The 26,395-nt window shown below is 50.8% G+C and overlaps 1 protein-coding gene across 3 annotated transcripts in view; it reads left to right on the forward strand.

Moving 5' to 3' along the window:
- The window catches only part of RASSF5 (Ras association domain family member 5), a 60,406-nt gene extending 36,636 nt beyond the window's left edge, over window positions 1–23,770 (forward strand). For 2 of the 3 annotated variants that reach the window (XM_045536588.1, XM_045536590.1), the window contains 4 exons: window positions 17,756–17,866; window positions 18,842–19,139; window positions 19,664–19,779; window positions 21,328–23,770. In XM_045536588.1, the coding sequence (XP_045392544.1) occupies window positions 17,756–17,866; window positions 18,842–19,139; window positions 19,664–19,779; window positions 21,328–21,480 (678 nt within the window). In that variant the 3' untranslated portion in view covers window positions 21,481–23,770. The remainder of the gene's footprint in view (window positions 1–17,755; window positions 17,867–18,841; window positions 19,140–19,663; window positions 19,780–21,327) is intronic. The other variant, XM_045536589.1, reaches the window with a different exon arrangement.
- Window positions 23,771–26,395: the final 2,625 nt, after the last annotated feature.

Here is a 26,395-nt window from a genome sequence, read left to right on the forward strand (position 1 = left end):
AGAGAAGGAAGGGGAGGTGGCCACTGAGCCCCTTATCCCTGGCCTCTGCTCAACTATGGTATAAGAAGGATCTCAACTGCATCTTCAGAATTGCAGACATGGACAGTTTCCCCCAGCCCCAAACTGCCCTTCAGCACAGAACTCTCCAGGGAGGGCGCAGGGCTGGGGGGCGAGCCCCGGTGGGCCCACTGGCTGAGAAGGCAGCTGCCGAGAGGCTGGCTGATTGAAGGGCCGGGATGCTTCCTCCAAAGGTTTCAGTCTTTCATTCTTTCCCCTTTAATAACATTGTTTAGCTTTCTCTTCCTCCATGCAGTCGCTTCTCTAAAGGGTTTCAAAGAGATCTGTCATATCCCAACCTCATTCTGACCCTAACAATGCTTTTCTCCTACCCAAGGAGCGATCACGTCTGAGCTCCTAAGAGAAATTCTCTTCCTGTCTCCAAGGAAAGGAGTTTAAGTGTTTCCTGGTCGCTGAGAGACTGAGGCCCCCACTGGGGAAGGCTGAGCCGGCTTCTATAAATAGCCCTGTCAGAACAACCTGTGTCTGCTGTTCAGTGTTCTGGCTGAACACAGCTTCAGGGAAGCCGCGCTGCTGTCCCCGTGCCACCACCTGGGAGTTGTCACTAGCCTGTCTCCAAGGAGTTCCCAAGACCTCTCTCCAACCCCTTTTGGTGGGAGGTGGCCGGGATGGGGCAGGTCTCCCCATCTCACAGGGGAGGCACCTGAAGGTCAGAGAAACAGCAAGGGACAAAGGGGCGCGGACCCAGGCCCTAGCTTGATGTCTCCTTTCAGAAAATGGCGGCTTCCTGGGGCCATGTGTCTTCTTTGGGAGGGGTGGGGGACCTGGTTTTGAGTCACACCACACAGTTTCAGGAGGCTGAGGCGGTACTCCCCGGGGACTTTCCTGCTTGGCTGGGCACAATTAGATTGGGTTTCCCTGGGTCGTGCAGGTCCACATGGGCCTGGGCAGAGGCAGCCTGTGTGCGTGGGTGGTGCAGACTGGGTGGGCTCAGTAAGGCGCACAGTTACCCCAGTCCAAGACGGTGGCCTCTAGACAGTTACCCCAGTCCAAGACGGTGGCCTCTAGAGAGGAAGGGGGATCTATCCAAGGTCACACGGCAACTTTATGATGAACCCAGGATTAGAGCCTACATCTCTTGCCTCCTGGCCCAGAGAATTTTGTGCGTTAGTCTCTCAACAAACAGGGTTTGGTGATTGTAGGGCTGGGGACTGTAAGGCTAGGCCAGGCCCTCTGGCCATCCCTGCCATTTGCTCCTTTACTCCTATCTGGGGCCAGCTTCCATTCCTGGTAATTTCGCAAATGCCTGCAGGTGGTGGCCATTTAGGATTTGACATCTGAGCAGCGACACAGGCACTCTGGGCTCTCTCTGCATGTTCAACAGGCTCTGGCACCCCAGGACGCTGGAGCCCACCCAGAGCCCTGGGTTGAGCATGCTGAGGACACATAAAACCTGCTTCTTGCAGAATGTCAGAGCAGCTCACTTTATAGATAGGGAAAGTGAGGCCCAGAGAGGTGGAAGGACTTCACCAGGCCATGCGCATGGCCAAATGGAGCCAGGACTAACACCCTGCTTGGACTCCTTGTCAAGTGCTCTTCTTCTTGGTTTTTTACTCAGTGGGTGACCCAGGACAGACTGTAGGCCTTGTCCTCTCAGAGCCTTCTACAGAATGGAAAGACTCAAACGACTTCAGGCTGCATAAGGTCTTGAAAGGTCCTTACCATCCTTCCGTTCCGTAAGGCACACTAGCCGAGGTTACACTGACCCTACGTTTCACGCTAGCAGGAAGTCCCTGTAATCTTACTACTTTAATCATTTAAAAGTTCTTCCCTTGTCATCATAGATGCCAGGTCAATAAAGAAAAGAAAAACAAAGTAAAAGTTCTTCTCGGTGTTTATACTAAAATTGAAAGATTTTAAGAGAGAAAATCTATCCTCCTGCTGGAGATTTTTGCTCCTGTGTGTTTTTCTTTGTGGATAGGAAGAACAGAAGGCTGACAATATTTATGGTTAAATATTTTCCTTAAGCACACTCCCATGTCCCCAGGCCCCCAGGCCTTCTCAGGTGGACACAGACACCATTGAGTTTCTTTAAGGAAAATGCAGAGAGGAAGGGAGTCTGAGAGGTCAGGACAGCACACAGCTCCCTGTTCCATTCTGGCACTTGTTCCATCTCTGCTGGCCTGGCTGGTCACCTCCTCCCTGGACAGGGCCTCTGCAGTCCTCCAGGGACACCAGCCAACCCTGACAGCCCTGGGACTAGCCGGGGAAATCCTCTCTGTGCCAGCAGCAGGCACGCCCAGGCCTTGGGTGCGGCACCTGCCTCTCACCACCTTCACATGAGAGGAAAGAAAAGAATACTACCAATAAGTTAGCTACAAATTTGAGCAATAAAAATAAAGCAAGAATCTTCAGAACGATTGGACCATTTCACTGGTTTTTATGTGTTATCTCAAAGGTTTACACGGCCCAAGACTAACCCCAGAAGATTCTGCATACTGGCACAGCCATGTGCTGGCCTTCCCCTTGGGGCTGTCGTCTGTCCTCCACCTCTGAGGACTTCACTGCCCGTTGCCTCCTCTGGCCCTTCCCAGGCCCGGCAGCCCTGTAAGATCAGAAATCGCTTGTCCCTCGGGTCTGTAAGATCAGAAATCGCTTGTCCCTCGGATCTACTGCAACAGCAAGTACCTGGCTGCGAAAGCAGGCGCTAAGTGCTGGTTGGATTTAGTTGCTATGTCTTCTCTCTTGCGTCCCATACAATCAGGATGGACTGAATGACAACAACCCACCCCTGATTTTTAGTCGTTGAATATAATAAGAGGTTTATTTCCCCCTTTACGTAAAGTTAAACTGGCAGGTGGGGGCTCAGGATAACACATGGGAGAGTTTTGTGGGCCAGGCCCGGAAATTGTGTTTCTTCTGCCCCGTGCCATTGGCCAGGCCTCCGTCACGTGGCCACACCGCACCACAAGGGAGGGTGGGAAATGAAGTACAGCTGGGAGCCCCGGTGGACCAGGAAGCAGGTTGTGGTCAGCAGTTGGCTGTCACTGCCACGTGTTCCCCCTTCCACCCTCTCTGCACCAGCCACTGTGGAAGCTCTGCTCATATCTTCTTGGAGAAGGGCATGACCTCTGTCTCTTTGACCTGTGCCTCCCCTTCATCTGTCACTGAGGATGTGCTGTCTCCCCCAACTAGACTGGGAGCTCCTTGAGGACAGATGCTTTTCCTTGCTCAGCACTTCTTTGGTTTCTCTGTAGCGTCTGAAACCTTTGGTGTTGCTCAAAGGGTGGCCTCGGCCACCTGCATCAGAATCACTCTTTGAGACCTGCTGGCTCCTGAATCTTTGGAGATAGGACCCTTGAATCTGCTTTTTTAATCTCCCCAAGTGATTGCTCAAGCAATCCTCTGCCTCAGCCTCCCGAGTAGCTGGGACTACAGGCATGCGCCACCATGCCCAGATAAGTTTTCTATTTTTAGTAGAGATGGGGTCTCGCTCTTGCTCAGGCTGGTCTCTAACAGGACTGTTTTAAAGGGAAGCTTGCTGAGATTCTTTATATGGAATAAATGGATGTTTCCAGTAACCCTGTAAAGAAAAATGCCACTGAGTGAGCAGAAAATGCAAGGACAACTGTCCAAACCTAGAACAGCCCCATCTGCCCTGTCTGTGATTGCTCAGCTGTTTGCCCTGGAGGATGAGGGTAGGCAGGGCTGGGTCACTAAGCAACCGGGCTCTGGCAGGACCTGGCATGGGCCTTCCTCAAGTGGGGCCTCCAAGGGGGGTGGGCAGGGGCTGCTGGGAGGGGGTGAGGGACCTGCTCTGATAGAGTTCTGTCTGCCTTTCAGCCATGGGGAATGGCAGGTTGGGGAGAAAGAAACCAATAGACCTCTCGTTTGTTTTACTTTCCCTATTTAATTTTGAGCGAGTGAAAGATCCCTGTTTGGCAATCTCAGTGCTTCGGGCACCCTCAGTCCACGCCCCGAGCCGTCACTCTGTGTGACCTCTGGAAGCCTGCTCACCGCTCTAGGCCTCACCTCTTCCTCCTGTAAAATGGAAGACTCACCCCCCAGTGGGTAGCTACTGTTAAGGGGGACTCACCGTTGGACTGTGAGAAGCCATGGTGAGCTCTGGGGCGCAGGACTATGCAGGCCATTTTGAGAAATGCAGAAGGGCATTGGATTTTCGTGATGGGGGTGTGTGGAGGCATAAGGTTCTGTTCACAGACAAAGGGCAGGAGCTGGGGGCTGCTGGGAAATTGTTGGAACATGTGAAAGCGATGGCTGATTATTGGGCCTTGATGTGTGTCAGGCATTGTTTTTAGTGCTTTACACGTATAGCCTAAATCCTCACAACTATATGAGGTTGGTTCTATGACTGAGTCCATTTAACAGAACACTGAGGCACAGAAGGGGGTCAGGTAATGTCCCCAGGGTCACACAGTAGTAAGTGGCAGATCCAGGATTTGTACCTAAGTAGTCCAATGCCAGAACTCCTAACCACTAAGCCATCCTGCCTCTCCTATAGCTCCTCCCAGAATTCTCCAACTACTTGAAGCCCAGCAGTGAGGCCAAAAGGTGCCCACAAATGCAAGGCCATGCCAGCTGCACTCAGGAGAGCACATTTTGCCAGGCCATTTGGGGGATAGAGGAAATCAAATGCCCCTGGCCCTGAGCGTTTATGGAATAGTTAGGGAATACACATAAAAAAGACTCAGAGCTCTTAATAACCAACTAGGACATGTTTCAGTATCACAAATTAATCCCTGAACACCTGGGTGCCCGGATCGCCAGCCTGGGGTAGGGTTAGCAGGGCGGGCGGCGCAGTGAGGAGAGGACACGTGTGGGCTGGTGCAGAGGCTGCAACATCAGCACCACCCCGGCCCCCAGAGCTGAGGGCAGAGGGGAGCCAGGAAGGGCCACACTTCTCCAGCAGGCAGCGCAGGCCGGCGTCCTGGCGGCCGGTGCGAGTCCTGAGCTGCCCTTCCCCTCCTAGCAAGTGTGGGCAGCGCGGTGTGCCGGGCGCTGGGTACTGGCTCGCCACCAGAGATCCTCGGCTCCCACGCGCCACTCACCACCTCCGAGTTATCTGAGTTTGTGGAGCTGAATGCCCTGTCCTGCAGGGAGCGTCAGCGGAGCTGGGGCCAGCAGGTGGCGAGGGAGAGTGTGCCCGCAGTCACAGCACCTGGATCCTGGGCAGCCTGTAGTCAGAACTCATGAGCTGGGTGCCTAAAGCCACCTCTCTCTCAAGGCTTGGCTCTCAGAGCATCTGGGACTTTTATGTAAAGCTGAAACAACTTTGTTTAAAGCGTTCTCCGCTACATGAGAGCAAGGCAGTGATCTGAAGGTGGGTTTGGATAACTCTGCGGCCAGCTGCCAGCTTTGTGGCCCCAAGAGTGTAAGGTGACTTTATGGCCACATCCATCCCTGGGGGTGCATATGAGGTTGGAAAGCCAGGCACAGCTCCTTGACCTTGCCATGACAAGGTATTGGGAGAACAGCCGAAGCGGGCTGGGAAGTCCCCACGACCTGAATCTCCTTGTGACGCAGGTTGCGCTAGCACTAGTCCATCGTGAGGCCCCTTCCAGGTCCAGGGGCGCAGCTTGTGCCCTGATCTCCTTTCTGGGGAGACCCTGGGCGGCTGTGAGCAGGCACGCCTCCAGGCCCGCGGCTGCTCTTCCGAGCTGGGCTGGGCTGGGCTGTCCAGGTCACCCCTAGCGTTCATTTTTCAGTGTTCCTCCCAGGGGGGTGGATTAGTCCTAGGAAAAGCGTCTGCTCCTGGAGGTCGGAAGATGAAGGGGGCTGACTTGCTTAGAAGTGGGCTTCACTCCTCACTTGCCTGGAACATAGCAAGGGAAGCTCTAGCTTTATAGAGACCACATAAAACCAGCCAGTTACATGGCCTCCACGTTCCCCTGCCCTTGGAATCCTTTTTTTTATTGCGGTAAAATACACATGACATAAAATTTACCATTTTAGCCATTCTTACGTACAGTGGCATTAAGTATGACAATCACATTGTTTTGCAACCATCACCACCGATCCATCTCTAGAACTTTTCATCTTCCTCAACTGAAACTCCACCTATTAAACAGCAACTGCCCGTGTTCCCCTCCCCAGTGCCTGGCAACCAGTGTTCTGCTTTCTGTCGCTGTTAATTTGATTACTGTAGAAACCTCACATAAGTAGAATTATACACTATTTGCCCTTTTGTGACTGGCTTATTTCACTCTGTATAATGTTTTCAGGGTTCATCCACGTTATAGTGTGTGTCTGAATTTCCTTCCTCTTTACGGCTGGAATAATATTCCATTGTATGTGTGTGTGTGTTTGTGTGTATGTGCTTATACACTACATTTTGTTCATCTGTTCATCCATGGATAAATATTTGGGTTGCTTCCACCTTTTGGCTATTGTGATTAATGCTGCTGTGAACATGGGTGTTCAAATATCTGTTTGCATTCAGTTCTTTCGGGTACGTACCCAGAGGTGGAATTGCTGGATCATATGGGAATTCTATGTTTCATTTTTTGAGGAATCACCATACCATTTTCCACAGTGGCTGCACCATATTATATTGACACCAGCAATGCACAGGGTTCTAATCTCTCCACATCCATGCCAATACTTCATTTTCTGTTGTTATTGTTTTTAATAATAGCCATGCCAATAGATGTGAAGTGGTATCTCACTGTAGTTTTAATTTGCATCTCCCTAATGAATAGTGATGTTGAGCATCTTTTCATGTGCTTCTTGATCATTTATAGATCTTCTCTGGAGACGTGTCTGTTCATGCCCTTTGTCCATTTTTTAATCAGGTTGTTTATTTTTTTGTTGCATGATGGGAGTTTTTTGTATATAGTCTGAATAATAATGTCTTATCAGACATATGATATGCGATGTAATCCTCTGGAAGAGCTGAGTCTAGCCTTAGGAGAGACTCTTAAGGAGTCCCTGCCCCGGGACAGGGTACTGGGACCCACTCACTCCCCTAGCCATCGTTCATTCCTAATTCACTCCACAGCACTCTGATCCAGGGTGTTCTGCGAATACAAAGATAGAAAAGGTGCAGTCGCTGAGTTTGGGGTGCTCATGGTTTAATGGGGGAGACAGGCTTGTACCACTAACACTAATATACAGAGGATGAAATCAATGCTGGAATAATTGGGCATACATTGATGTTGTTGGAAAGTCCACTAATTCTAGATAAAAATGAGTATCCCAAAAGACATACTGTCAGTTCCAGGGGCAGGGGGCAAATTCTATCCGATGAAGAGAAGGACTTCCCAGGCCGAATGGTCAGACTGAGGGCTCAGGGAGACTGAAAGGAGGCTGACCTAGGGGAGGCTGAGTGAGGGGACAGGGACGTAGCTGGAAACCCAGTGAGGAAAACTGACCTGAAGAAAGACCTTCTAGAAACTCTTTCTGGCATGAGAAAATCCCCAGAGGGAAAATTCCTATGGCCATCTAAGAAGAATGGGTGCTACCTTATTCTGCCTGGATTCATACTTTAGACCTCTGAGCTGAAAAGGGGACTTCATGAAGACCCAGAGGAGGGAAGAATAGAAATGGAAGGGGGGGTTTGGGTTATCTACCCCCAGAAATAGAGGACAGACATTGTATCTGGTCTTCACTTATTGTCTCAGAATTAAATAGGTCCATGGACCAGGAATCCCGTAAGAACTTTATAAAATACTGGAACATTTCAATTCCCCTGCATTTGTTTTGGGATTTGAGGGGTGTGTGTGTGTGTGTGTGTGTGTGTGTGTGTGTGTGTGTGTGTTTTCCTACTACTTTGTGTGTTATTCAATTCATTGAGCAAATGTTTAATGAGCCCCTCTTGTGTGTTCTGGGGGCGGCATTAGTGCACAAGGCCGGGTCCCTGCCCTGCGGAGCTTACCTTCTGGATACAGCCGCAGGGATAGTGCTTATCTTCCGGGCAGCCACCAAACTGTGTCCTAGGCCATGGCTTGACCTTGGGGTGTGTGGTGGGGATCAGGGGCAGTGTCAGAAGAAGCTCCAGAATCGAGTCCATGGGTACAGTTTCGCAGAGGACAGGAGAGCACACAGTGTCCCTGGGACCCGCAGCAGAGAGGAAAAGAGAGGACGGAGCCCTCTGGACCTGAGTGGGGGTCCCTGGGGCTAGGGTCACAGATGTACTGGTTGCTCCTGGACTGCCCTGTTTTTAGCATTGAAAGTCCTGCACCCAGAGAAAACCCTCGCTCCTGGCAAGCCAGGACAGTCGGTCAACCTACCTGAGACTGAACAGCTGGGAAGCGCGGCCAGCGTAGCAGCCAGAACATCCGTGAGGCACCGCAGGTGCAGGGCCAGGGACCCACAGTACTTTAGAAGCCCATCAAAATGTTTTGATTTCTTTTAAAATCAGGAGGAAAAAAATGAACTTTTAAGTTGAAGAAAATATAGGATGTTAATATATTTGTCTTTGTGCCAGTGCAATCATAAAAATATAATTTTCAATGTTTTTTTATGGAGGAAGGGTCCCATGTCCCCAAAGACAAAAGTGCTCAGAACTATGAAAGTCACGATGTGGCCCTGGCTGAAAGGACTGGCAGGGAATCAAGGTCAAAGGCATGAGGACTCTCATATTGGGCCAGTCTCCACTGACCAGCCTCTCCTTTGTCCTGCTAGACAAACGACTACTGATGATGGTGATGATGATTCAGACAGTGATGCAATCAGTAACGTTTATTGAGTGCTTACTGTGTACTTACATTGTGCTAAGCACTTTCGGATGCACAGTCTCCTTTAATCTCCACAACAAATGTGTAAACTGCATTGCACAAACAACAAGATCGGACTCTCAGTGAGATTGACTTGCTCAAGTTCACAGAAGACCCAAGGGCATGGCCAGCACAGGCCACCTGTGGCCCAGCGTGCATGGCAGCATGGTCTAGCAGTCAACAGCAGGGATGCTGGGTAGTAAGGGTACCTCCCTTGTTGAGTTGGGTAGGGGATTGAATGAGATCCTGACTGTGACGCCCTCAGGGCAGTGCCCGGCTGTTGGCAATTTTTATTGTTGTAATGGGGCACTGCAGAGCTTGAACCTAGGTCCCTGCAGTTCTTGGCTTCCTGCATGGGGCTTCTGTTCCCTGGTCCTGACTCTCCCTAGGTGAGCTGCTCCTGTGCATAGACTGAGATGGCCACCTCAAAGAATGGGGACCCTGTGTCCAGGCTCTGGAACATGCTGGCACCCTGGGGAACCTGCTGGAATGACCTTCACCACAGGAAGTTGATCTGGGCTGCCTGAGGCTTCTTGACTGTACTTGCTCTGTTGTGCCACAGTGCACGCGTCTCTGCCTTCCCTCCTAGATAACCTGGGGGCTCCCAAGGGCAGGGACCACACCCTGTCTGCTTCACCTCCCAAGGTGCGTTTCACAGTCCTCACCCAGAGGACTGACTGTCGACATTGACCATCTGCTCTGCATTTTTCTCTTTTGGGACTTCAGATTCTTTCGTTGCTCAACCCCCCACCTCCTTGTCTCCCCTGCTCCTCTGCTACATGCTGCCAGAGCTGCTTGCACGGATGGTTCCATGCCGAAGCCCCTTCCTTGCTCTGCAGTGAATAACCTATTGGAGAACACAGTTTAGGAGTTTCTAACCCTTCTATTTTGGGGACAATGGACAGCTCCATGGAGGGAACTGTGGGAATCAACCCTTTCACTGCCACGGGTGGGACTGGAATCCATCCCAGAACACAGGCCCTTTAGGGCCTGGGAGGGGGCCCTGCCAGGAGGCCCATGGTGCTTCCTCTTCCCTTTCTGGTTGAGATCATCACAAGGGGACCAGTGACCCTTGAACGTGGTTTGGACATTGAGGAGGGCGTTCCAAACCCAGTCCCCACAGATGGGTGGCTGCCCCTTGCCTTCAAGGTTCCCATTTAGAGCAGGCCCCCCAGCCATACCAGCCATGTGGGGTCTGAAAGGCATCTGCGGGTGGTCTTTCTGCAGGAGATGCCTCAAGCTCTCCTCCCTGGCTCAGGCCTGGAGATGCTTCCACCCAAGGGGAGAAAGAATTGCTGCTGACAGATTTGCTAAGAGCTGAGAAAGAGGAAATGTGGCAAAGGCTCAAGCTTCCGGGGTATTTTTTGTTTTGTTTTCTTGAGTCATATGAGTTAAGAAGGTACAGACCTACTTGAGCTTGCCCCAGTCTTGCTGCTGAGCAGAGAAAGCAGGTAGTGAGCAGTGAGAAAAGTAAACTCGTAGGGGTTAGAAATGTTCTTAAGTACTCGTTAGACCAGGCGTCCTGCTGCAATTCAGATGTGCCCGGCTAGCTTCTGAGGGGACCCATTCTCACACCCAATTCTCTGAAATAGAAGAGGAAGCAGTGATGAAAAAAACCACCTTATCTTATGTGGAAGATCTGAATCCTGCAAAGGGCCCTAGAGCTTCTCTGGTCTCACTTCATTATTCTGCAGATGAGGAAACTGAGGCCCCGAGAGGGGAAGTGACTTGTTGAAGGTCACAGATAATTTGATGGTCTTACATTCATTCTCACCAGCAAGCTGCAGAGAGCCAAGCCACAGGGCTGGCTGCCAGCCAAGGCCCTTGGCATTAGACCTGTGGGGTGCAGGACAGTGTGTGGTGCTCCTGGACCTGGCTGTCTGGTGTCAAGGCCCACAGCGGGCTCTGGGCTGGAGTCACCCAGGCTGCCCTGCCACCCAATCAACAGGTATTTATCTGACACCTCCTTGGAGGTCAGCCCAGTAGTTAGCCAATCCCCACAGTGGGTGCCAAAGAAGTTTGAGCCCCAGACTAATGTCTGTCTCCCTCCAGGGAGCATCTAATTGGGGAGATGGGATTAACATATGTTAAGCAATCATTAAACAATAAAAAGCAGCATATAATTAGATGTCAAATGTAGCCATACAGGTTCTGAAATCACCTCCATCAGTTCTTGCGGTATGGATTTAACATTAGCAAGCAGCTACAGAGATCTATGACACGTGGTCATTTGCAGTTTTGCCGCAACAGGAATTGGAGGCTTTGGGGCCATGGGGCTGGTGTTCAGGAGTGAGTCTCTAAGCCAGTGAGTGGGCCTAGCCACCCACCTGCATCCCCGCCCCCACCAGCTTTCTTACCTCCTCCTTGGAGAATGGAGAGCGAGCAGAACTCCAGTGAGGTGACCAAGCCTTTGTCTACTTGTGAAAAGTGTCCATTAAGTGAGAGTGAAGTGACAAAGGCCCATTAACTGGTGTTGTGAGGAAATACACAGGAAACATAGGAAGTCTGATTCAGGAGAAAGGAAGGGACCAGGGCAAAACTACGTGTATCTTTCTCCATTTGGGAATCAGGGATCTGATGTATTAGGAGAGCAGAGAATGGGGAGATTGATTCTGGGCTGGAGAAATTTCATTGGGAAACTACATGGAGAAGATGGAACTAGGGGAAACGAGGAGTATGTCTTCCAGTATGTAATCTAGACTGCACAAACAACGGTGTAGAGCAAACCACTGCCCGTGGGCCAGGGTCTATAAATAAAGTTTTATCGGAACACAACCACACTCCTCCAGTGGCTGCTTTTGCATTACAATGGCAGACTTGAGTAGTTGCAATGGACTGTATGGCCTGCAGAGCCTAAAATATTTACTCTCTGGCCTTTTACAGAAGAAGTCTGCCAATCACTGGAGTCGAGAAAGAAATGAGCGAACTCTGAGGGTTTGGGGGCTAATCTAGAATAAGTGCTCAAGGAAAGTGAGAAATGAGGTTGGCTCAGAGGGGTAGGACTTTGTTTTCCTGGGATGACAATAACAATACATGCCTTTGGACAGGTTTGATCATTTTCAAAACAGTTTCATACCCATTATGTCATTTGATTTTACCTTTGCACAAATCCTATGGGGCAAAGGATTTTTATCCCAAAATTATAGGTGAAGAAACTTAGGCTTAAAGAGGTTATCTGACTTTCTCAAGATCAGATAGTTTATAATGGGAGTCAGAAGGCAAGCACCCGCTTGTGTTCATCCTGCACATACTTACGGAACCCCTCCTACGTGTCCAGCTGGAACTAGGCTCGGGGATGCCGTGGTGGAAAAGACAGGTGTGGTTGCATCTCTCCCAGAACTCATTCTAGTTGAAATCCAAGGCTCTCTGCACTGTAATTCCTAGGAGTAACTAAGACCTTTTTTTCACTGTAGACAGTGGGGGACCATGGAAGGTTCTTGAGCAAATATTTACTATCTGCCTCATGCTCAGTGCCACCAAGCATGAGAAGAAACAGAAGTATGCTGGGCATAGTGGCATACACCTGTAGTCCCTGCTTCTTTGGAGGGAAAGGTGGGAGGATCACTTGAGGCCAGGAATTCAAAGCTGTAATGCACTTAGGATCAAGCTGGTGAATAACCACTGTACTCCAGCCTGGGCAACATAGCAAGACCCTGTCTCTCAAAAAAAAAGAAGAAAGAAAGAAATAGAAATATGATGTAAGCCACTAAGAGCTTCAGTCTAGTTGGGAAGAAAAACTTAGACAGATGATCTACTTGGAGTTTAATATAAATAGATGCATATTTAAGTACCAGATAGTACAGTGTTAGCTTTAGTGGTAGGTTTGCTTTAACCTTACTGTAGCTCAGTTTCCTCTACTATAAAATGGGCATCATAGTAGTATCTGTCATAAATTTGCTTTGAGGATGAAGTGAGCTAGGACATGCCAGGTGAGTAGAATAGTGCATGGCCCATAATTAGATGTAATGAAGGATCATCATTACCATCATCATCATCGTCATCGTCATTCTGGGCTGGGGTCATCAGAGAGGGCTTAACAGATGAGGGGACGTCAGATGGGCAGATAGGACTGATGTGGTGAAAGTACCTGGTAGGAAGGAGAAGAGGCTGACAAGTTTAAAAAGGAGAGTGAAGTTGTTAGCAAAAATAAGGTTTGTGTGATTGAGGTCAAGAAAAAGTGGGCATGAATATATATGATGGCTGCAGCACTGAGGGTGGGACGCACGTTGTTCCCAGCCCACTCCTGCCCCTGGGATGCCCCTCTGTTGCTGCAGCATTCCTGGGGGGGCCTGTGCCCACCTGGGGACACTAGAAGCCACCAGACTCGCTCAGAGCCTGTCCTCAGAGCATTGGGTCACTCCCCAGTGACCAAAATTGAGACTTTGTGTATGTCATTGATTAGCATGCAGAATTAGCCAGTTTCGTTTTTGTTATTTTAAAAATAGAAGAGGCCAGGCGTGGTGGCTCACGCCTGTAATTCTAGCACTCTGGGAGGCCGAGGCAGGAGGATCGCTCGAGGTCAGGAGTTTGAGACCAGCCTGAGCAAGAGCAAGACCCTGTCTCTACTAAAAATAGAAAGAAATTATTTGGACAGCTAAAAATATATATAGAAAAAAATTAGCCAGGCATGGTGGCACATGCCTATAGTCCCAGCTACTTGGGAGACTGAGACAGAAGGATTGCTTGAGCCTAGGAGTTTGAGGTTGCTGTGAGCTAGGCTGACACCACGGCACTCTAGCCTGGGCAACAGAGTGAGACTCTATCTCAAAAAAAAAAAAAAAAGAATAAAAGAAACCTTGACTTAGGGCAAATCAGCTCTGAGATAGGGTCCAGACTACAGGGGTGTGGTCCTCCTGATTTTGCAAAGAATATTTCAGTGGAAACATTAGAGAATCGCTCGGGGGACGGGCATCCCTGCTCTCACCCCAGCACCCAGCCTCTGCACTTGGCTGTACCCGAATAAGCTTGAGAGCTAAAAGAGGACACAGCCATTTTCCACGGCTTAGCACATGTGAGCACAAACCTATTTTTCACCAGTACCCTGGACATGCCGGGTGCACTGGGAACAGCTCAGCCATCTGCCGCCAATGCCAGGGGCTTAATCAGAGCAGATGAATTCCCTGCCATATGCACGGAGATGTGTAAACCCTCCAGGAAAGACACCTCACGGGCCAATGCCTGTATTTGTCAAATCGTAAGAGTTCCCCATTCTGTCTCTATCTTGGGTCACCCCAAGAGACAAAACTCTATCTGCTGGGTTTCTAGCTGTGTACCCACGGACAGAGACACGTTTTTCACTCTGAAGACTTGAGAATCTGTCAGATGAATAGAAATCGAGGTCTTTGTCTCACCCTCGGAAGATTACTACATTATTGATCTTGTTCATACCCCAGATACTGCCTCTTAGGTCAACCTTAAGGGCAGCGTATATTTGTCGGCGCCAAAGTGTTAACTCTGCGGCTGGATGGGGACCCTTGAGGTCTGGAACTGTGAGGGGTCTGTGTATGTCAGTTCTTCCCAAACGTGGCTGCACATTAGAATCAGCTGAGAGATTTGAAAAATTCCTACGCCCAGGCTGCACCCCAGACCGACTAAATCGGAATCTCCAGGGATAAAGCCCTGGTGGCCGTGCTTCTAAATGTTCCCCAGATGATCCCACGGTGCAGGCAAGTTTAAGAAACAGTGGTCTAGAGCTGGGTACAGTGACTCACACCTGTAATCCTAGCACTCTGGGAGGCCGAGGCGGGAGGATCACTCGAGGTCAGGAGTTCGAGACCAGCCTGAGCAAGAGCGAGACCCCGTCTCTACTAAAAATAGAAAAATTAGCCTGGCATCATGGTATGCGCCTGTAGTCCCAGCTACTTGGGAAGCTGAGGCAGGAGGATCGCTTGAGCCCAGGAGTTTGAGGTTGCTGTGAGTGAGGCTGACGCCACGGCACTCTAGCCTGGGCAACAGAGTGAGACTCTGTCTCAAAAAAAAAAAAAACAAAAAACCCTGGTCTAGATTCTACACTGCCTCGTGGGTGGGAAGCGGATCAGGGAGCCTCGTGGCTGTGGCTGGCTGGCCTACTTTGGGAGGTGATTCATTCGGTCCGTGGGTCAGATCGCGTCTGCCGGATCTGGCGTGGGCAGCAGCCACCCCAGACCTGGGTGCCGGCATTCCAGGACTGTGAGGTTTGTCGTGTTGGCCACACGCAGGGCTCCTGGCCCTCCCCGGTGGGCTCCCTGCCACACCCAGACGGCCTCAGCACGGTGAGGTCAGGGCCACTGTCTTCTGGTCAGCCCTGGAAGGCGGGGCAGCCGCAGCCACTTGCGTCACTTCCCCAGGCTTGTGGTGGGAGAGAGAGGATAGATGGGTTTATCTGCTGCAGAAAAGGGGAACAGGAAGAAGAAAGCTCAGGCTAAAGCAGCTCTGACTCTCGCTGTGTTCAAAACCAGGCCTTCGAAACCCACCACACAGCTGCCTCTTCCTACAGGGAAATGGCTGTAGTTCGGTCGGAAACTATGAGAGGAGCTCTTCCAAGAGCTTCTAGAGTTTTCTTTGTATCATTTAACTTGAGAGTGCCTCCCCTCGGGTGGTCCTCCAGAGTCAGGTCCAGCCCCAGACACCGAGCGGGCACACACAGGAAGAGGGTAGGCCCTGCGTCCCAGAGGCTGCATCCCACTCTAGAGGTTAGAAAGTCCCTCCTTGCCATCTTCACAGGTGACATGCAGCCGCTGGGTCCTGATCCACTGGTCAGACACATCTTGGATGAACATTTCACAGGCCGGGTCATTTATGGGCCTTGGTTTAGCAGCTGCTCATCCCTGCCCTGCAGGACGGAGATTCATTGGTCGCCGTGGGAGCGGTGGGGCGGCCCCTTCAGCAGGAGAGGCCACCCCAGGGTGGTACGTGGTGAATTGAGAGGAACGTGGGCTCCAGCCTTAGGTGGACTTAGTTCCAGTCCCTATTCAGCCGCTCACTAGCAGTGAGACCACAGGCATGTTAGTTAGTTTGTTTCTTTTTTCTTCTCTTCTCTCTTTCTTTCCTTTCTGTCTTTTTTACAGACAGGGTCTTGCTCTGTCACCCAGGCATGAGGCATCATCTTAGCTCACTGCAGCCTCGAACTCCTGGACTCAAGTGATCCTCCCACTTCAGCCTTCTCAGAAGCTGGGACTGCAGTTGTGTACCACCACATCCGGCTCATTTTTCTTATTTTTTTTGTAGAGATGAGATCTCGCTATGTTGCTCAGGCTGGTCTCAAACTCCTGACCTCAAGCGAGTCTCCCTCCTTGGCCTCCCAAAGTGCCGGGATTACAGGCGTGAGCCACCATGCCCGGCCCGGCGTGTTTCTTAACCTCTCTTAGCCTCAGTTTTGTAATCTGGAAAATGTAGTATGTAAGGAAGGCATGTGAAAAAGTACCCAGCACAGTGCTGCTATTAGCAGGAGATCAGGAGCCCCGGAGCAAGAGTCCAGAGGCTGCAGACAGGCCAGGGGAAGATGCTATGATGAGAGAGGATGTCGGCTCCCCTCTGTGCTGAGGGGTGGGGTGGGTGGGAGGCTGGAGCCATGCTCAGGCCCGGCCACCGCAGCTCCTCTTGGCAGCGAGAGGCTGACGTTGCATCGGTTCCGTGGGATTGGAAAGTGCGAGGAGGAAGCCATGGCATATTCTTCATGTGGCATGTCTCCCAGAGAGACAGGCTTGCTCAAGAGAGGAAGGTCAGGCACAAGCTCTGTTGTGGGGGCCCCGCTGTGTTCCACTGGGTGGTGTGTGATGTTGGGGTTGCTGTGAAATTCCCAGCCAAACTCAGACACTCATAGGATGGTGTCACGTGGTGTCAGAGTCATCCCTCTCTGGGCCTCAGTTTCCCTGTTTGCCAAGGGAGAATCCTGATCTTCCCTGAGCCTACTAGATTTCCAAGATCAGGCAAATTCCCAGCAGGTTTGGCCAACCTCTTCCAGCACTCTCAGCCACGCACAGGGACAGCGTGACGATAAAAGTGGGAAGTGGGTGACAGTGAACTCGAGAGAAATCCAGGGAATTGGCTGACGGGCAGAGTTGCTTAGACCCCAGAATTCACCCCTGTACTCCTTCTTCTCCCCTATCCCCTCCCCATCCCCGGGAGTCGGGGGAAGAGGGCATCAGGGGAACCTGTGAGAAGAATGAATCCTGGTGTTGTAGGAAGAACACAACAGGACAGACATGCAATTTCTGTTCAGTTCTGCAGAACTGCAGTTCTTCATGCTGACTGCAGGGCACTAGGCAACGTGCTGAACTCTTCTTGGTCTTGGTAGTCTCACCTGTAAAATGGGGGTAATAAGCTATCTTGCAGAGTTTTGGTTTGTGAGAATTAAATGAGATAATGTATGCCAAGTACTTGGCACAGAGTTGGTGCTAAGTCAAAGCCGTTGTCCCTCTGCCCCAGCAGAATAGGTCTATCTCCTCGCTTATCTCAGAGGGCTACGGCTCCTCACTGCTGCCGGTTCACCCATTCATTTGACAAACAGACATTTACTTCTTGTTATGTGCAAAGCACTGTGACCTGTGACATGGGGCCTGAACTGTGTGTCCTTGGTCCTTTGGGTCTGGGGAAATTCCTGTCTTTCCCATCAGCACCCTCCGGCACCACGTGCACACACCTGTCCCTCCAGCTTCCTTCCCCATAGCAACCATCCGTGTGCAGATGCAGCTCTGCTCCTGCGCCAGATCCATGGTCAGGGCCTATGTGCCAGGCACGTTCACACTGGTCTCGAGACAAGCCTGTGGGGTAGGTGCTGTTCCCATTTCACAGGTGAGGAGCCTGAGGCTGAGATGTGAGTTACCTCCCCAGGGGTGGCCGGCTCGGCAGTGGCGCAGCTGGGATCTGACCTCTCACCGTCTCACTCCAGTCCGTGCGATAAGTGTTGGGGTGTGGGGCTGGTGCTCCATTCTTCTCGGTCAGGCAGGCCTGTGGCGGGGCCTGGACGTCCCCGCTCACCCTGAGAACCGCTGCACACCCGCCCCCTCCTGCGTCTGTTCCAGAGCGTCTGCAAGGCCGTGGAGGAGCCGCGGCGCCCGCCCACGCTGCAGGAGATCAAGCAGAAGATCGACAGCTACAACACGCGCGAGAAGAACTGCCTGGGCATGAAGCTGGTGAGCGGCGCCCACCCCTCTCTCTGCCTGGGCTCCTGTGCCCTCCCTCTGGGCCCCTCCCCCTTCTCCTGGTCTCCAGAGGCCTCCGAGCTCACGGAGGGCTGACAGCCCCAGCACTGGCCTCTGTGTGCTTTAGGGAAATAGAATGGGCTTTGGAATAAGATCCAGATCCAATCTCTGGCCCTTCCACTTGTTCACATGTGACTCTGGGAAACTTTCTCCACTTCCCTGAGCTTCAGTGTAAACTAAGAGATCAAATGATATAGGATGACCCGGGCCTGGTGTTGCTTGGCCCCCAGGGAGCTCTGGACAAGGGGACGTGGCAGCAGCTCTCCTTCCTCCCCCTGGGACTGTGCCGCGCTCGCTCAGCGAGGGGAGGGCGCCCAACTGAGCACCAGGCTGGGGGAGGACACCCTCAGTGGGGAGGGGAGAAGGTAGGAGAACCCTGCCCCCTGCTGGTGGCTGGCGGCAACTGGCTCTTTGGGGCTTCGGCGGATGGGACACCAGCAAACCCAGTCACATATGGGTCTGGTTTAAATCTTAAAGGCTGCGGGTCTTTTGTAAAAAGATGCAGCAGAAAACCCAGTGGGCTGGGTCTCCAAGGGCCTTATAGAGCCTTCCTGCGGCTGCCTGGTTCAGAGGTGCAGACTGGAGAGGCCACCCACACCCTGCCTCTCAGAGGGGGACTCACCAAAGGCCGTCGGGCATCTGCCTGCTGGCAGGTTTCGGGGCAGCCAGCCTGAGCCTCTTGAGAGGGAAAGGCACGGTGGCCCCGCAAGTCCTCTCTGGTGGCTGGACACTGTGGGCCTTCTCCTTCCTGCCCCCGGTGGGGAAATGGGTCTCTGCTCTCCAGCAAGCCCAGGTCAGCAGAAGCAGGAAGGAACTCGAGGAGACAGGTGGGTGCTAACAGAGCGGCAGATATGACAATGCAAGACAGACCTCCCTGACCCCATGTGACGCTGCTCCCACTGGCAGAGTGAAGACGGCACCTACACGGGCTTCATCAAAGTGCATTTGAAACTTCGGCGGCCAGTGACAGTGCCTGCGGGGATCCGGCCCCAGTCCATCTACGACGCCATCAAGGAGGTGAACCTGGCGGCCACCACCGACAAGCGGACGTCCTTCTACCTGCCTCTCGATGCCATCAAGCAGCTCCACATCAGCAGCACCACCACGGTCAGTGAAGTCATCCAGGGGCTGCTCAAGAAGTTCATGGTCGTGGACAACCCCCAGAAGTTCGCACTTTTTAAGCGGACACACAAGGACGGACAAGGTATGACAGATCCCAGCCGGAGCTGCCTTTCCCAGCTCTGTCCGCGCCGCCCTCCGAAACCCCTGCCAGCCGTGGGGCAGAGGAGCGGGTTTCTCCTGCGTCCCAGGGGTCCAGCCGTCCCCGTGGTATTCAGAGCTGTGGAAGAGCCACACGCGGAGGACTCTGGGCAGGGAGGCGAGAACAGCGAGCTTGACAGGGCAGCTCGTGCCGCTCATTGTGCCCCTACCGTGTGTGACGGTAGGAAAACCACACCCTGGGCTCCCACTTCCTAACCTGTGCCATGGGAGGAATCCGCCCACCACTCCTAATCTTTTAGATCATGTGAATGGAAACATGCTTCAAACTCTGAGCAGACACCCACGATAAAAGGTTATCGCCCCTTTATTCTTGTCAGGTTCATTTCATGAGGTTGAAAGGACCTTATGTCTGTCCACTTCCAGTTATGAGTACCCCGCCTCTGCACTGCCCATCGCCCCATCCTTCTTGCCCGGGATGAGCCCCCAAACACCCCCCTTGCTTTGCAGTGCTCTTCCAGAAGCTCTCCATCGCCGACTGCCCCCTCTACCTGCGCCTGCTCGCCGGGCCTGACACTGATGTCCTCAGCTTTGTGCTAAAGGAGAATGAAACCGGAGAGGTGGAGGTAGGTCTGGACCCTCTGCACAAACCCAGCCCTCGGGGCATCCTGGGTGGGTGCAGGTGGGTGTCGTCCTAACCAGCCAGTGTAGGTGGGGGCCACACAGCAGCAGCAGGAAAATGGCTGTAGAGAAAGCCGAGTTGGGGTGAGCACTGCGCCCTGGGTTCAGCGCGTCAGCCAGGATTGTAAGCACCCCGGGGGAGCAAGTCAGGGCCTGTGTCTGGCATGGCCCGTGGAAAGGATTTTGTGTGCTTTGTTCCTGAAAACTCAGGGTGGCGCGGGGCTGAGCAACTCCCTGTGTTCAGGCCCAGGCTGTTTTTGCTCCAGGATGGCCCAAGGCCCAGCAAGCTCCACCTCTGGGCTTCGCTGGGTGTAGACATTTTTGAAACATTTGTCTGTCTCTTGTTCTTAAATACTGACCTCCTTCCCCCTAGGGGGGCTGCCTTGTGTCCAGTCTTGTGCTGTAAACTGGGGTGAGACCAGGCTGGTGCTCCTGGGGTCCTGGGATGAGTGATGGAGAGCAGGGGAGGGTCTCGGGGTTTGTCACACCGTGTTCGGTGGAGGCCTGGGGTTTTGAGGAGCAGTCTTGGGGGTCACTGTGGAGATTTGGGGTTCTCAGCAGGTGGGGCTCAGGCCCTTCTTCCATTTCAACCAGAGCAGCTCTGCCTTCCAACTGCTTTATACACTGGCGTCTGTGGAAGGCTATGTTTGGAAAAAGCGTTCCACTGGAAGTGTGTGAACACTGCTGGCCCTGTGGAAGCTCACAGGCCTGGGAGCTTGGAGGCCTCTGGGCTCAAGTTCCAGTTCTGCTCCATGAGCTGCGTGATCACGGTTATGCCACCTTCTCTCTGTGGACCTCGAGTTTCTTGTTTATCCGGCGTGGGGACTAAATTAGATACAACCTAATGCTCTTTGGGCTTAAAGAGCTTAGGAGTCTCAATCCTTGGCCCCATGGGGCCTCTGTTCCTGGGTCAGCCCGAGAGAAGTCAGACTTGCCTTCTGCCCTGACAGGCCCGCTCCCTCCAGGCAGGGCTGAGCCAGGCTCTCGTGATCTCTCCCAGCCATGCATGGGAGGTAGACACCCCCATGCCACGGCAGATAAGAAAGTGGCTGGGAAGGGTGGAGTGATGTGCTCGAGGTCACTTGGCTGGTGAGAGGTGGAGTCGGGCTCACACCCGGGTCTCCTGAGTCCACGGCCACTCTCCTTCCTCTGCTTCCCGAGGGTCTGCATGTTGGGAGCCCGGGGTGGTTCCAGCAGCACTGCCAAGAACTCAGCTGCTACACAGAAACGTAAGATTATTGCTTCTCCAAATAAAAACATGGTTCATGGACCAGCAACTCTTGGTCACAAGATGCCGGGATTTGGAATTTTGCTGCTGGTATGACAGACATGTAAAACCCAAGCTGCATTCGCTGCACCTGCCTATCCAGTAGCAAACTGTGTGTGGATCTCACGTGTGAGGTGTGGGAAGGAGGCGGCAGGGCCCCGTGGGCCGTCTCCACTTCTAACCTGTCTCCTGTTCTGTTTCTCCCCATCTCCCTGTCGCCTCACAGTGGGATGCCTTCTCTATCCCCGAACTGCAGAACTTCCTCACGATCTTGGAGAAAGAGGAGCAGGACAAAATCCAGCAAGTGCAAAAGAAGTATAACAAGTTTAGGCAGAAACTGGAGGAGGCCTTAAGAGAATCCCAGGGCAAACCCGGGTAACCGGTCCTGCTTCCTCTCCTCCCGATGCTCTCGGATTTATTGTTATTCTTAAAATTATTATTTTGCAACAGACACTTTTTCTCAGGACACCTCTGGCGGGTGCATTTGTGCCCACCCAGCAGTTCCAGCTGTGGCACAAAGTCTCTTCCATGGACAAGTGTTTGTGCGGGGTTGACTCCTGCTCACCCCAACGCCGTGCTCCTCGACAGACTCTGCCGAGATCAGAACTCATGTGAAGCAAACAGCCGTTGTCCTCTCTCACTCTGCAAGCCTTTTGCAAACCAAATAGTTGCCTCTCTTGTCACCAGACTGGAACCTACCTACCACACCAGCCGGCAAAGGAAAGAAGGAAGGTTTTAGAGCTACGTGTTCTTTCTCTGGCTTTGATTCTTCTTCAATGTCCCTTATTTGCCACCTACATACCTTTATTTATGAGTGAAAAGTTGTAGCATATTCCCTTAGCAGGTCTGAGCTAAGACCCTGAAAGTAGGGTAATGCTCATAAAAGGACTGTCCCCACTGGCCCAAGGTGCCCGCTGTTCATGCATAAGGGAAATTCAGAAAGCCACTGGCCCAGAGCTCAGGGTTAGGAGCACCAAAGCTAAGATTGGCTCAGAGATTTCCAGAGAAGCTGCAGCCTGCCCTGGCCCTGGCCCTCACTGCCCAAGAGACGGTGCATCCGTAAACCCAAAGGCATATATATCTGCATATGTGTGGTACTTAGTCACATATTTGTCAACCGTTATTTCTTTGTAAGTTACAAATTTGAATTTAATATTGCCATAACCCTCATGTGTTTCCACCAAAGGGAAACCAGGCGTTTATCATTTTAAAAGTCTCCTGCTGAGTAGGGAAATCGGGCAGTAAGAGAAAGCCAAAAAGCAATGCAGACAACCTCCTCCAAGCTGTCTTTATCCCAGCTAGCGAACAGAGGAGGGCCTGGGCTGCCTCGGTTTCCCCCTCGGCCTCCAGCACTGCCTCCCTCCTCCCTTGGGGACTCTGGGATCTCCAGGTGCTGCCTAAGGCGTTGCCTTGATTACAGAGGGGGACGCTCCAACTCGGCCAACTCTGAGTCCTTTCTGTTCTGAAGCTCGGGCCGGCCCAGCACTGCGCTCAGTGAGCCCATGGGCCTGGCCTCCCCGCTTACCTCAGTGCCTTTTTGTTTTCAGAGAGAGACAGGAGCAGGGCGTGTGTGCCTGAAGCTCTGCTGCCGGCTCACTTGTACCAGGGAAGTAGACAACGGTGGTGTGGGAGACGAGGCTTGGAGAGCCCTCGCTCTTAGTATGGGCTGAGGCTCACAGACCTCCTTCCCATCTGGGTGCCTGAGTTTTGACTTCCAAGAAGTGACATGAGACCACATTGACAGGGAGGCTCTACATTTGTACTGGCTTCTTGTTCAGGTTGAATCCTAAAATAAATCCGTCAAACAATGCCAGCAAGAAGCCAGGACCGCAAAGACATTCCACTGCAGAGGGAGAAGGACTTGTAATCTTCATTCGAAGCAGGGCTGGTTTTCCAGTCCAGCCTCTGAGAAACCATTTCTTTGTTGTCCTCTGCCAGTCTCTCTTGGGTTGGTTCAAGCCCACGCTTCTTCATGTAGCCTCAGAAGTTCCCTCCCTGACCCAGGCTGAGTCCACACTGCCCTGATCCCAGAAGGAATGCTGCCCCTTGTCACAGGAACTCTGTGTAGTCTTCAGAGCTGCAAAGGTAACATAAGCTCGCAACTCTAAGATTTTTTTCAAACCACAGAAACCCTGGTTATCTGCCATCTCATGCTCAGCCTTATCACTTCCCTCCCTTAAAAATCTCTCTCCCTGCTGTATATTAAAGGGAGCAGGGTAGAGAGTCGTTCCCCTTCGTCCCGCATGTCTCTAACATTACTAGAAGGCATGGCTCCTGCTGCAACTGCTGTGAATGCTGCTGAGAACCTCCCTCTAAGGGGATGGCTATTTTATTTTTGAGAAGGAAAAAAAAAATCATGTATATACATATACATAAAGGCATATGGTATATATAAAGAGATAAGGGTGTTTATGAAATGAAATAAATGTGGGAAAATTCAGACTTTATCTAAAGCACAGTTAGACCCAGGACCTATGCTAAGGTCTAAGCCTCTGAAAAAAGTTATGTGTAGAGTATCCTTCCCTCCCAGAGGTGGGTATAACTGCTGGTAGTGCCTTCTATGGTTGTGTTGCTCAGTATGTAAGTGTTTGTTTTGAGGATATTTTCTTGTTAAATGTCTTTCTTATATGGGTTTTAAAAAAAGTAATAAAAGCTTGTTGCAAAAATGATTCATATTGGAAATGTCTTCCTTGAACTTCACCATCTTATGGAAATTGGGAGTTGGGGAGAGAGGTGGGGAACAGAAATACAATCACATATTTCTTGGCAGAGTCAATTTTCTTTTGCCAGTAAGCAGAGGAATGAAAGTTACTGTTCAAATAATTTGGAGAAAATTGTCCCAATGTATGTGCTGGAAGGCACTGCCTGGGTGACCAGTTATTTTCTGTTATCTCCCTGGAGCTGGAGAGTCAAAGGGACTTACTAGAGAAGGAGATACCGAGTTAGAAAAAGAGGAGAGCTTTCTGGAGCTAAGGGTGATTGAACACCAGGACAGGCTACTGAGGTGAGCAATGATTCTTCTATTTCTGGAACTATGTAAGAATAAAATAGGGCTGGGCTCAGTGGCTCATGCCTATAATCCCAGCACTTTGGGAGACTTGCTCGAGGCCAAGGAGTTTGAGACTAGTCTGTGCAACAGAGTGAGACCCCATCTCCACGAAAATTTAAAAATTAGCCACGTGCGATGGTGCACACCTATAGTCCTACCTACTCAGGAGGCTGAGGCAGAAGGATCACTTGAGCCCAGGAGTTCGAGGTTGCAGCGAGCTATGATGGTGCCACCACACTCCAGCAACAGAGCGACACCCTGACTCTTTCAAAACAAAACAAAAGATAGATAGGAATATGTCTTTGAAAGTTTAAGATCGTTTTCACCTGGAGAAAGAAGACTAGATTAGATGACCAAAATGGCCTTTTCACTTTAGCATTCTCTCACTTCCATCAAAGGAACATCTCAGTAATCACAGAAATAATCACATAAAAGTTATTAAAAATAAATTCTTACCTGCCTTCCAGTGTTGATCACATAGAATGCAATGAATAGGGCCCAAAAGAAAGAATGAATGTCCAACATTCTTAAAATTAGCCAAGAATGGGGCACATCAGTTGAGAAGTGTATCCTTCAATGATTTTGCCAAAGCCTAAAAATCATCCAGTTTCTGCTTTTCACTGAAACTCATTTGGTTGCAGCTTGGGGTTAATAAATTCAAAGTTGTATGTCTGACCTTGATATAGATCATTTGGCTCAGCATGTAGGAAAAAAAGAACCTATTACACAGTCCAACTCTATTCTACCTTCGTACATGTCCCTAATGCTGTTCCTATGGGGAGAGGGAAGGTGACTCATGCAAATGTGTCACCATTACTGGAAAAACCATTCAAAGCACAGGTCTTGACAGCACCATGTCATAGCAGAATTCTGGGTCAAACCACAGTTAAGAGTAGATGTTCAATTTAGAACCAGCCCTACCACTTACTGGCTTTGTGTCTTTAGCAGAGATTAACAAGGCAAGACACAACATCTCAGAGCCTCTAATCCCTCCAAGATTGTGCAAAGCATCATGTTTGGAAAAGAACTTTGCACAGTACTACATGTTATTTGTATTCATATAAGGACCATAGTTCATTGCTACTATACATTTCATACTCTCTCAGATCGCACAGGCTGGCTAAAGGCTTTGTTGTAATAGGATCCTGTTTGGGGTCAATTTCTAGGAAACTCTTCCCCAGTTCCATATGTTCATACCAGTAGAGACAGGATTAGTGAAGTTAAGACGCTTACTTACAAGGGCAAGGCCTATTCTGGGCCTGATAACAAAAGGTAGGAGGCGTCCCACATGCATCTTCACACCCATCCTTTCTTCCTTTTCAAGCCTCACATCGGTAATCTGTGGATATTATGGATATTTTCGAGCCATTCTTATCTCAAATTTTAAAAAAAGTAAGATGAGAAAGAAAAAGGGAAGTCAATTGAAGTATAATTGTTTCTTAATGGTAAAACCCAAGAACTCTTAAGGAATTTAGCCCAGCTCTTCCCCCTTCCTGTGGTACAAGGATAGGTCTGCTCATAGAAATGACTTCTGTGAGCTGAGTGGGACCACAGCAATGGTTCTAAATCTCTTTGGCCTCAAGTGATCCCTTTGGGAATTTGACAAAAGCATCACCCCTCTCTCAGGAAAATGATCATATAAAATCTTATGCACCATTTCAGGGAGTTGGACCCTCTGAAGACACACTAAAGACCACTTCCATGACCCCAGGTTAAGGAGTTGGGGCTGAAGAGGGCGTTTGTTGGCTAAGACTCTTCACTGTAACAAAGCTACCATGTTGGAGTGGCATCACACACTTACCAGTTAGTGGCAGTGTGCTCAAGGTGGGGAAGAATCGCTGTCCTATAGAAACCAGTGTCCTAATGTGCTTTTATTGTTTTTTATTTCTACCTAGCCTAAAGTCTGCTGCAATTTGGGATCAATTCTTTCTTCTGTTGCTTTGACTGATGATAGAGAACAGCTGGGTTCTGTTTTCTATATGACTAACTTTTTAGAAATGTGAAGGGACTATTTTGGGCAAGGAGGTTAATTAGGTAGTAGGAACAGATGAGTAAGAGGCTACGGAATATTTGGTAGAGGGGCTTTAAAAACAGGAAGCACACCTGGCTGAACTTTTGAATGGTCCGTCCTGCCTTCAAAGCAGGGGAGGAACTAACCACTGAAACCAATAACTGGAAAAGGCACACCACTGCAGCCTCTTCTGTCGATTTAAAATGCTTCTGACTTTAAAAGTTAGTATAACAT

The sequence above is a fragment of the Lemur catta genome, chromosome 23 (genome assembly GCF_020740605.2).
Source record: "Lemur catta isolate mLemCat1 chromosome 23, mLemCat1.pri, whole genome shotgun sequence".
NCBI classification, from domain to species: Eukaryota; Metazoa; Chordata; class Mammalia; order Primates; family Lemuridae; genus Lemur; species Lemur catta.